This window comes from Talpa europaea (genome assembly GCF_964194135.1).
Source record: "Talpa europaea genome assembly, contig: HAP1_SCAFFOLD_123, whole genome shotgun sequence".
Lineage (NCBI taxonomy): Eukaryota > Metazoa > Chordata > Mammalia > Eulipotyphla > Talpidae > Talpa > Talpa europaea.
The window spans coordinates 54,631-66,636 of NW_028167996.1; the positions used below are offsets into that span (position 1 = coordinate 54,631).

Consider the following 12,006-nt stretch of genomic DNA (forward strand, 5'->3'; position numbering starts at 1 on the left):
TGGTCATTCAGGGATTAGACAGAGTTTGTATTCAGATTTGCCTCTCCGTCTGTTGTTAAAATACATGTTAATTAAACTATTTGGATATGCCATATTTTAAGGATATACATAAAACCCGTGTAGAAAAATCCATGACTTCCACATGAAGGTAATTTTATTATACATTATATTTTATTATACAATTTTATTATACAACAAATATTGGGGGGCAGATACTGAAAGTTCAGTATGTACTGTCAATATGGTAGCTACTAGCCACATATGGCTTTTTAATTTTAAATGATATATAGTAAAATATGCAATATCTCAGCTTATGAGCCAAATTTCAAGTGTTCAATAGTTAGAGGCACCATATAGTCAGTACAAATATAGAACATTTTTTTTCTTCCAGAACTTTCTGTTGGATAGCACACCTCTTCATGCTTTGGTGCTGGAGACCAGCTCCAGCTTGAAGTCGTGTCAGGGATCTCAGAAAGGAGAGGATGGAGTCGGTGAAAGTTTTTTCTCTTTCTCGGAGGGCTAAGGGGAAGTGGCGCGAGGCAGAAGTGAGGTAGACACAGACACCTTAGTTCATGCAAGTATCTCCTACTGAGGGTCTCAGTGGTTCTTTATTTATACCTTAAGGCAAGCGGTGGGAATACGTCAGCGTAAGCATTGAAGCAGAGCAAAGACAATCAATACATATTTTCTCATGATCATGTAAAGACTCCCTTGACCTTACATCTGTAGGTCATTTCTTTGGTAACCTAAGAACAATTAGTTTCCTAGGTATAGCTCATTTACTAGCATGATCAATCATACAAGACAGCACAACATTTGGCAACAATTAAACTTTTCCAATTACAAAAATGGGTGTAAAATTCCTATTCTATATTCAATTACTAAAATCAGTCTATCTCCTAGTACTCAATTAACTTGGTTAACATATTAATTACTTCAAAATGGTCTAAAACAACTTATCAAATCTATGTAAGTTCTACTGAAGTCTAACTCTTAACTAGAAATTCCTAACCTCCACAAGGCCTGCGAACTATTGACCTCTTGCCTACACCAGGAAATGTATTGTTACCACAAACAGGTACCCCCCAGGTTAGGCTATGGTTTCCAAGCACAGCTGGTTCAGGGCAGCATGTTCTCCATAGTTCTCAGGGCCGAACATTTCTTTCCTAGCTATACCTTTTGCATTATTTACTTTCTTGATACTAATTCAGGTGTAAGAATAACAAATCAATTAATGTCTAGTTCCGAATTGGGTTTTCATATGCCAATTACTAATTAACTTCTGCATTAACCAAGAACAAAGAGGAGAGCTTTAGCAGGCTTTGCCATGGAGACTCCCTAGTTCAGATCTTCTTTGGGAAGTGCAAGAACTCCCCTCTTCTGGGAAGTACAACTTTCCCTCTTCGGGGGAGCACAGGAACTCCCTGCTTCTAGGGAGTCTCCCCCAATGCCCAGACCATGTCAAGAGACAGCATGGGAGGCGCAGCCTGCCGCACTTTGGGAGCATCAAGTCAGATGCATTAAACACATGTAAAATCAAGGGACCAGTATTATCTCTCTTAAAGATGAGGTGAGGTCCCTCGATGGAAATACATATTAAGCAGGTGAAAAACAAAATCAAAAAAGATTATCAGTGGGTCTGGTGCCTCCAGACACAAACAGTCTCAGTTCCAAAGGGAAGCACCTGTCTCTCCACCTCCCTTCTCAGACCAAGGACTCTCTCTCATCATCTCTGAGGAATGAGTTCTCTTCCAGGCATCCAGGGGCAAAGCTCTAAGAAAAACTTCGGAAATAGGACATCCAAACCAAGGAGATGGATTCTGGGAGCTCAATAAGAGACAAAGGCAGAGAACACTTGGGAGACTCCCCCTGGTTCACTGAGAAAAGCATTTCCAAAGTAGGTCTGTGGAACCCTTGAGATCACCCAGAACCTTTTACAGGATCCAGGCAGGGCAAGTTCTCCCTGGGACCTGAAAGTCCTCAGTGGACAAGATCCCCCACTCCCTTCCCTACCTGAGCACTTCTTCTTTCCCTTCACACATGAAGCCACCTTGTGTGCAATGAGCACACCTCCAAAGAAAACCGAGCCGGAAATGAGGACCACGGCAAGGATGGAGAACTGAGGAGGTGGCACTGGAAGGGAAGGGAAGGTCAGACCCTGAACCTGAGGCCTCAGTCTGACCTTCTGAAGGTCTCCAGAAGGGCTTCTGATGCCCCTGAGTCAGCCACGTGCCCACATCTCCCTCCTTACCCCATCTCAGAACTCAGGGTGCTATCAGCCCCTCATGCTGCACATGGCACGTGTATCTCTGCTCCTCTCCAGAAGGCACCTCCACAGCCGCCCACTTCTGAAAGGTTCCATCTCCCCCAGGCCTGGTCTCTACCAGCTCTGTCTCCTGGGTCAGGTCCTCCCCACCTCGCTGCCAGGTCAAGGTGATGTCCGTAGGGTAGAAGCCCAGGGCTCAGCAACTCAGGGTGACCTCATGCTCAGAGATGGGGTGATGGGTCACATATGGCGATTGGGGGCCTGAGTGGGAAGAACCGGAAATTTCATGCTTTGTGTTTCCTGCATGGACACTGAAGCAGCCTCATGTGACCATCCTCCAGTGGACAGAACAATATGCTTGGAGGGAGGAAGCACAAACCCCAGAAACCAGCCTGGTCTGGGAGTCCGGGATAGCAGGTGAGAGCCCAGGGAGGGATGCAGGTCTCTAAGCATTTTGTTACTGACTTGGGTGGAGGGTGATGACACAGACAGGCAGGAGTGAGAGCTCCAAAAATGCTCTCTGACCAAAAAACAGGATCTCGAGAGAGAAACTCATTGTCCCTAAGATGGCTGCCGGCCAAAAGTGAAGGGAGATTTCAGGGGTGGTGTCCCTTCTTTCTTAGGAGAAACTGGATTCCTTAACTGTCCTTCAGAAAAAGTAGGAGCCTCTGGGCCAGTCTTCATCCCAGAGCTTGAAAACGTGGCCGACAGCTCCCTCTCTGGCCAGCAGGGGGCGCTTTCTCACCATGATTCCACTTCCCTGCGGGGTGTGCGCCTCAGGGAGACCAAAGCCCCGCAGCCCCTCTTCAGCCCCGCCCTTCAGTAACCCCGTGGTCTCCCGCCCGCACCCGATCTCCCGCCCTGAATAATCCTAAACTTAAATAAAACCTAAAGGGTGCTTTTTCCCTCCATGGTTTCTCTCCGCTCCCGCGAGTAACTTGGCTCCTGGGGCGCCGCCCGCCGCCCGCCGCCCGCCGCCCGCCGCCCGCCGCCCGGGACCGCGCCGCCTGCCGCTGCCGCGAGCAGACCCCTCCCGACGGCCCTCGCCGCGCGGGCCGGGAGCCTCTCCCCGCTCCGCCTCTGCCGTGGAAAGTGAAGTTTGAAGAGCGGGGAAGAGGGAATCGTGGAAATGAAGAGGAGGATCCACCTAGAGCCAAGGAACCGGACCCCGGCCGCGGTTCGAGAACTTGTCCTGGACAATTGCAAAGCAAATGACGGGAACATTGAGGGCCTGGCAGATGAATCTGTGAACTTAGAGTTCCTCAGTTTGATAAGTGTAGGCTGGATTTCAGTCTCAAATCTCCCCAAACTACCTAAATTGAAAAAGCTTGAGCTCAGTGACAATAGAATCTTCGGCGTTCTGGACATGTTAGCAGAAAAACTTCCAAATCTCAAACATCTTAACTTAAGTGGAAATAAACTGAAAGACACCAGCACCTTGGAACCTTTGAAAAGGTTGGAATGTCTGAAAAGCCTGGATCTGTGTAACTGTGAGGTCACTGACCTGAATGACCACCGAGAGGGTGTTTTCAAGCTTCTGCCTCGGCTGACCTGTCTGGACGGCTGTGACCAAGAGGATGGAGAAGCCTCCGGCTCAGATGCTGAGGTGGATGGTGTGGATGAAGAGGAGGAGGATGGAGAAGGAGAAGATGCAGAGGAGGAGGAAGATGCGGATGGTGAGGAGGAAGAGTGTGTTGATGAAGAGGATGAGGATGAGGATGAAGATGTAGAAGGGGACGAAGACGAGGACGAAGACGAAGTCAGTGGGGAGGAAGGAGATGTTGGACAGGATGGAGAAGCTGATGAAGATGAAGATGACGAGGATGAGGATGAGGATGAAGAGGAGGAAGAGAGCGGAAAAGGAGAAAAAAGAAAGCGGGAAACAGATGATGAAGGAGAAGATGATTAAAACCCAAATAAACTTAAAAAAAAAAAAGAGCGAACTGTTCAGTATTGGTTGGACTGCGCATAAGGATTTGGTAGATGTTTAAAAAAAAAACAGGTAGCTGTGACACAAACCCCAGGACACCCACCCACCCAAAGAGCCAAAGAACAGTTCCTGTGACATTCCGCCCTCCATTGAGTCCCTCTTGGAAATCCACCACCAAGCTTGGAGACTTCACCCCAACAAAATTGTAAGCGTTGTTAGGTTTTCGTGTAAGACTTGCTGTAGCGGGGACAGCTGTGATTGGTGAATCACCATCTGTGACTACCAGTTATGCTGAAGTTGTAACAGCATTTTTACTTTCTGTACAACGAAGAAGCTTTGTAAATAAAATCTTAACATTTTGGGCCTGTTTTTTCATGCTTTCATTTTTTAATGAAATTTTTTATATTAGGACATTTTATGTGTCAACTGACAAAAAAAGGTATTTTTAAGAATTCAAGTGAAATAAACACATTACTCTTTGGTTAAAAAAAAAAAAAAAAAACCTAAAGGGTGAAAGTCCCGCGGGCTCTTCCCTGGTCAAGGGGCCTGGCAGGGGCCACGGCCTCGGGGGTCACGGGGCCCCGAGACTAGGGGCGGGGGTGGGGGGTGGGGGTGGGGCTGGAGCGGTGACCCGCCCAGGCCAGCGCTGCTCCCCGGCCGGGCTCTGGCTGCGGCGGCCGCGCGGGGCCTCCAGGAGCGCTTGGAGCCTCCGCGCCAAGTGTCTGCGGAGCCGCGTCTCCTCGTCTGACCGCCCGCCCAGGGGGCCGCGGCTCCGCGCTCTGGCCCGGGGAGTCGCTGTCGAACCCGAACTGCGTGTCGTCCACGTAGTCCCCCGCGAGGTACCGGGGCTCCCCGAGGCCGGGCGGGACATCACCATTTCTAAAAGCCTCAAAGAGGGGGAGCCTGGGGCCGGGGAGGGGTGAAGCCGGCGGACCCTCCCCCCTGGGCAGGTCCTGAGTCCCGGGGAGATGGGGCAGGGGAGAAAGTGTCCAGGAGGGAGGGAGCTCCAGAGACTGAACATGGGCATCGGGTCCAGAAGGGGCAAGACTCAGGGGGACAAAAGGAGGAGGCAGGGTGGGGGGACAGAAAGGGACCAGGACTGAGGGGGCCACGGGGGTGACAGGTGGCCTAAGGCAGCAGCTTCCTCTGCAGAAACCTTTTCCCTCCACCCTGCTCTCACCAGCCCAGGTGTCTGTCTGGGTCAGAGCCCTGGAGAGAAGCAGCAGGAGGAGGTTGGGGGCCCCATGACCAGCACTGCTGGGGTCTGGGGAGCTTCTGACTCCAGGCTGGTGGGTGGAGACTTATCTGGGCAGGCAGTGATGCTGACTGGTTCTCTGGGAGCCTCCAGGCACTGGGACTGAGAACTGGGGAAGAGTCACAAGTGTCCAGGGCCCAGCACAGGTGGTGGAGACAGACTGAGGCTAAGGGGGCAGTGGGGTATCCCCAACAGTAACCTTCCTGCCCTAGACACAGCCCTGGGGCCTCGAACTATGAGAACCAGACTAGGGGACCTGGGGCTTTGCTCTGGCCCCTCCTCTCCTCACCCAAAGCTTGTCACCCTGTCTCCATGACCCAAGCGCTGGGTCTGCGATTCTCAGTCATTTTCCTTCCAGGATCCATGTCCAGTCTTACAAATTAGGGAGGACGCCAAGTATAATCTTGTTTAGGAGGTATCGCCAAGTATAATCTTGTTTAGGAGGTATCCCCGTATTTATCACACTGGGAATAAAACTGAGTTTGATCATGCAGCTGTTTATTTAGAATAATAGTAATAATCCAAGCATGTTAATAGAAAGTGTTCTTAAGAAAAATAACTTATTTCTGAAAATAATCAGGGCAATGGAAAGAATGGATCTTTCACCTGTTTTATGTTTGCAGTTGTCTTTCTTGTCTGTCTCATTTTTTTTTTTTTTTGTCTGTCTCAGAAGACAGTAGGAATTTCATGCTTCCTTCTGCATTTAGCTGTGGTTCTGGTTGAAGACTATGAAAAAATGTCTACAGCCTCACACAAATATGTTGGAGTAGTGTTTTCACATTATTGTGACTATTCCACTTTGATACTAAATTAAATCTATACAGGTGTTATTTTCTCCCAGGTTATTTGCAAAACGAAACCTGAAACTATGTCACTGAATATTTCTTATTCTGTTACATTTCCATAGCCCTCTCTTGCATAAAACTAACTGCAGTTAGTTTTAATGTGTGATTTTTTAAAAGTAATATATTGTTCCACAAGTTATAAAGGTTTTCAATGTTTATTACACCAGAATCAAATTATTTTAAAAAAATCATTTTATTTTTCACTACAAATCCAAAAAGTAAAAGTCTACTGGAAGTTGTCAAGTGATAGGACACAATTTCATGATTCTGTTTTTTTCTGAGCACTTATATTTGGTCAAGGTGAAGTTACTCTCAGTTATCAATTGTCAGTTGATTTTCTTTTTTTTTTTTTTTAAGATTTATTTATTTATTTACACAAGCACTGGGTACAGTCAGAAGTACGGAAAGGTGAGAGAATTCACCAGAGCCAGAGTGGGGAGCAGAACAGGCAGAACAACGAAATACACTGCTGAGGGGAGCAGCGGGCAGCCAGAGAGGTCTGAGTGCCATGTGGGACCCTAGCTGGTGGCCAGGGATCACAGCCCAGCGCACAACAGCTGTGCCACCAAGGGAGGCCCGTGTCAGTTGATTTTCTTAAAGGAGCACACACTCATTTTCAGGACAATGTCTGCTAATTAACCAAATCAAATAACCACAGATTTTGTCATTCATTCCTTCATGTGAAGATGGTATTGCTTACAAAAAAAGAAAAATAGTCTAATTCATCACATGCAAATATTTTCTTGGCACATAATAACTGGGAACGCAGCAGGAGTGTGGTGTGTTCACTTGCGTGTCATCGCATCAGGTGCTGTAAAATGTGGATCGAAGATGATAGAATGATGAAGATAATTTTTAATGCTTCAACCAAGACACTTTGAAATGAAACTGGCTTGGAGTTGTGTTTCTGAGGTAAGTACTTGTGAAGAATAACTGCAGTTAGTAATATAAGCTCCATTTTTAGTAAGTTTTACCTCTCAGCAGATGTCAAAATAGTGAAAAAGTCAATGGTGTCTAAGTGACATTTTGAAAATAGTTTTGACCTCGTGGATCCTGTGACAGGCTCTGGGTGACTTCAAGGATTCCACAACCACACTTTGAGAAATGCTTTTCTCAGTGAACCAGGGAGCATCTCCCAAGTGTTCTCTGCATTTGCCTCCTCTTCACTTCCCAGAATCCTCTCCCTGGCTGGCTCCTGCCTCCCCAAGCTGCCTCCCCTGTAGACACAATGGGGAGCAGAGAGAGGACCCTGGAGACATGGAGCTTGCTCTGTCATGAGAGATGGACACTGAGTAAAGGTGACAAAGACACGGGTAAACCCGACCTGAGCCAAAGGTTGGGAGGAAGGAGCATGTTTATTATGAAAGTAGAGCAGTAGGAGTGCTTCTATCAGTTTAAATAATATCAAAAGATGTAAAAAAATAAAAAAAACAGGGCCTCCCTGGTGGCATAAGGTTTAACTCTGAGTGCTATCACTGCTTAGAACTGAGTTTGATCCCTGGCCAGGGAGCAACACACATGGGGCAGCAGACCTCTCCTGTCTCACCCACTCAGCAGTGGATTACAGTGGATCAGCCTATTCTGCTCCCTACTCTGTGTCTGGTGAATCCTCTGCACCGTCTGCACCTCTGGCCTATACCCCAGTTCTTGTATGCATAGATAAATAAAAAATGATTCTTAAAAACAAACAAACAAAAAATCACATGCAACATCCAGTACAAGATCTATCTCAGACCCAGCAAACAGCAGAGGCTGGGGACCCAGTGGTGGTGCAGGTGAAACAAGACACAATGGGGGATTCAGTCAGCTGGAGTCAGGCTTTGTCGTCAAGTGAGTTTGATGGCAAACTAGAGAGGGTCAGTCCACCATCCATCTGCCAGGCCAGAAAGTCTGGGCTGGTCTGCAGCCCCAGCCAGTAGTCAGGCACCACCTGGGAGACTCAAGGGATAGCTTAAACAAGCCCTTTGTTTAATTTTTCTATATCTATATCTAAGTGATATATTTGTCTTTCTCCTTTGAGCTTATTTCCATTAGCTCCATCCATGTTGCCCCAGATGGCATGAGTTTATGTTTTTTGATGAGTAGTATCCTATTATCTATGTACCATCTCTTCTACAGTTTGGCTACTGTAAATAGTGCTGCAGTGATCAGGGGGTGCCTGTTTCCTTTGAAGTAGTGTAAGGTCCTCTGCGGGTGTGCTGGCACCTGCCGCCCTAAAGGGAACCAGATTCTCTGAGAGCACCTGCTTACTGTGCACAGGGGGTTCCAAGAGGTTAGAAGTTCTGCAAACGGAACTTCTTCTTTTTTTTAAATTTTATTTATACAAGCACTGGGTACAGTCAGAAGCGCGGGAGGGTGAGAGAATTCACCAGAGCCAGAGCAGGGAGCAGAACAGGCAGAAGGACTGAAGTACATTGCTGAGGGGAGCAGCGGGTGGCAGGAGAGGACTGTTGTGCCATGTGGGACCCTCACCTGTGGCCAGGATCGAACCGGGCTGCAGAGGCTGCGGGCAGTAGAGACTGCAAGCAGCTTCCCAGCCCAACACTCAACCACTGCGCCACCAGGGGAGGCCCCCAAGGTGGTTGTTTCTAGAGCCTGAAGTCTCTGTTTCTACTTCTGTTCTTCTTGGTCTTCTACTTCTTCTTGTTCTTCTTGTAGCTCTACATCACCCTCTTCTTCTTCATCTTCTTCTGTTTCTACAGCATTTTCTGCTTTTTCAATTATGTCTTCTTCTTCTGCTTCTTCTCCTTCTTCAGCTTATTCTTCTGTTATTTTTGCTTTTTTGGCTCATTCTTCTGTTATTTCTGCTTTTTCCTCTTATTCTTCTGTTTCTTCTTCTAGTTCTTCTTGTTCTTCTTGTAGTTCTACATGTCCTTCTTCTTCTTCATCTTCTTCTGTTTCTTCTGCACTTTTTGTTTTTTCAATTACTTCTATTTCTTCTGCTTCTTCTTCAGCTGATTCTTCTGTTATTACTGCTTTTTCGGGTTATTCTTCTGTTATTTCTGCTTTTGCGGCTTATTCTTCTGTTATTTCTACTTTTTCGTCTTATTCTTCTGTTTCTACTTCTTGTTCTTCTTGGTCTTCTAGTTCTTCTTGTTCGTCTTGTAGTTCTACATCACCCTCTTCTTCTTCATCATCTTCTTCTGTTTCTACTGCATTTTCTGCTTTTTCAATTACTTCTTCTTCTTCTGCTTCTTCTTCAGCTTATTCTTCTGTTATTTCTGCTTTTTTGGCTTATTCTTCTGTTTCTACTTATTGTTCTTCTTGTTCTTCTAGTTCTTCTTGTTCTTCTTGTAGTTCTACATCACCCTCTTCTTTTTCTTCATCTTCTTCTGTTTCTACTGTATTTTCTGCTTTTTCAATTACTTCTTCTTCTTCGGCTTCTTGTGCTTCTTCCTCAGCTTAATCTTCTGTTATTTCTGCTTTTTCGGCTTATTTTTCTGTTATTTCTGCTTTTCGGCTTATTCTTCTGTTATTTCTACTTTTTCGTCTTATTCATCTGTTTCTACCTCTTGTTCTTCTTGTTCTTCTACTTCTTCTTGTTCTTCTTGTAGCTCTACATCACCCTCTTCTTCTTCTTCATCTTCTTCTGTTTCTACTGCAGTTTCTACCTTTTCAATTATTTGTTCTTCTTCTGCTTCTTCTTCAGCCTACTCTTCTGTTATTTCTGCTTTTTCGGCTTATTCTTCTGTTATTTCTGCTTCTTCGGCTTATTCTTCTGTTATTTCTACTTTTTCGTATTATTCATCTGTTTCTACTTCTTGTTCTTCTTGTTCTTCTACTTCTTCTTGTACTTCTTGTAGCTCTACATCACCCTCATCTTCTTCTTCATCTTCTTCTGTTTCTACTGCATTTTCTGCCGTTTCAATTACTTCTTCTTCTTCTGGTTCTTCTGGTTCTTCTTCAGCTTATTCTTCTCTTATTTCTGCATTTCCGGCTTATTCTTCTGTTATTTCTACTTTTTCGTCTTATTCTTCTGTTTCTACTTCTTGTTCTTTTACTTCTTCTTGCTCTTCTTGTAGTTCTACATCTCCTTAATCTTCTTCATCTTTTCTGTTTCTTCTTCATTTTTTCCTTTTTCAATTACTTCTTCTTCTGCTGCTTTTTCTGCTTCTTCCTAAGCTGAATCTTCTGTTATTTCTGCTTTTTTGGCTTATTCTTCTGTTATTACTGCTGTTTCGTCTTATTCTTCTGTTATTTCTGCTTTTTCGGATTTTTCTTCTGTTATTTCTGCTTTTTCCTCTCATTATTCTCTTTCTTCTTCTTGTTCTTCTTGTTATTCTAGTTTTTCTTGTTCGTCTTGTAGTCCTACATGTCCATCTTCTTCTTCTTCATCTTCTTCTGTTTCTTCTGCACTTTTTGTTTTTTCAATTACTTCTTTTTCTTCTGCTTCTTCTGCTTCTTCCTTAGCTTAATCTTCAGTTATTTCTGCTTTTTCGGCTTATTCTACTGTTATTTCTGCTTTTTCGGCTTAGTCTTCTGTTATTTGTAATTTTTCGTCTTATTCTTCTGATTCTACCCTTGTTCTTCTTGTTCTTCTAGTTCTTCTTGTTCTTCTTGTAGTTCTACATCACCCTCTTCTCCTTCTTCATCTTCTTATTTTCTACTGCATTTTCTGCTTTTTCAATTAATTTTCTTCTGCTGCTGCTGCTTCTGCTTTTTCTTCAGCCTATTCTCCTGCTATTTCTGCTTTTTCTGCTTATTCTTCTGATTCTACTTCTTGCTCTTCTTGTTCTTCTAGTTCTTCTTGATCTTCTTGTATTTCTATATCTCCTCCTTTTTAATCTTCTTCTGTTTCTTCCACATTTTTTGCTTTTTCAATTACTTCTTCTTCTTCTGCTTCTTCTGCTTCTTCGTCAGCTTAATCTTCTGGTATTTCTGCTTTTTTGGCTTATTCTTTTGTTATTTCTGCTTTTTCCTCTTATTCTTCTGTTATTTCTGCTTTTTCAGCTTATTCTTCTGTTATTTTTGCTTTTGCGGCTTATTCTTCCTATTCTACTTCTTGCTCTTCTTGTTCATCTAGTTCTTCTTGTTCTTCTTGTAGTTCTACATCTCCTTCTTCTTCTTCTTCATCTTCTTCTGCTTCTTGTGCATTTTTTGCCCTTTCAATTACTTCTTCTTCTACTTTTTCTGCTTCTTCCTAAGCTGAATCTTCTGTTATTTCTGCTTTTTTGGCTTCTTCTTCTGTTATTTCTTCTGTTTCGTCTTATTCTTCTGTTATATCTGCTTTTTCTGGCTTATTCTTCAGTTATTTCTACTTTCTCGTATTATTCTTCTGTTTCTACTTCTTCTTCTTCTTGTTCTTCTAGTTCTTCCTGTTCTTCTTTTAGTTCAACATCACCCTCATCTTCTTCTTCATCCTCTTCTCTTTCTACTGCATTTTCTGTTTTTTCAATTACATCTTCTTTTTCTGCTTCTTCTTCAGCTTATTCTTCTGTTACTACTGCTTTTTCGGCTTATTCTTCTGTTATTTCTGATTTTTCCTCATATTCTTCTCTTTCTTCTTCTTGTTCTTCTAGTTCTTCTTGTTCTTCTTGTAGTTCTACATCTCCTTCTTCTTCTTCTTCTTCTTCATCTTTTCTGTTTCTTCTTCATTTTTTCCTTTTTCAATTACTACTTCTTCTTCTGCTTTTTCTGCTTCTTCCTAAGCTGAATCTTCTGTTATTTCTGCTCTTTTGGCTTATTCTTCTGTTATTACTGCTGTTTCATC

The 12,006-nt window shown here is 44.2% G+C and overlaps 1 protein-coding gene across 1 annotated transcript; it reads left to right on the forward strand.

Annotated features, from left to right (window-relative positions):
• Nucleotides 1-3,395: 3,395 nt before the first annotated feature.
• Nucleotides 3,396-4,360, forward strand: LOC311188027 (acidic leucine-rich nuclear phosphoprotein 32 family member B-like; the record flags this gene model as incomplete). The annotated part of the gene is made up of 1 exon (XM_084259800.1): nt 3,396-4,360. The coding sequence occupies one exon, from the start codon at nt 3,396-3,398 to the stop codon at nt 4,173-4,175; it is 780 nt and encodes a 259-aa protein (XP_084115926.1). The 3' UTR covers nt 4,176-4,360.
• Nucleotides 4,361-12,006: the final 7,646 nt, after the last annotated feature.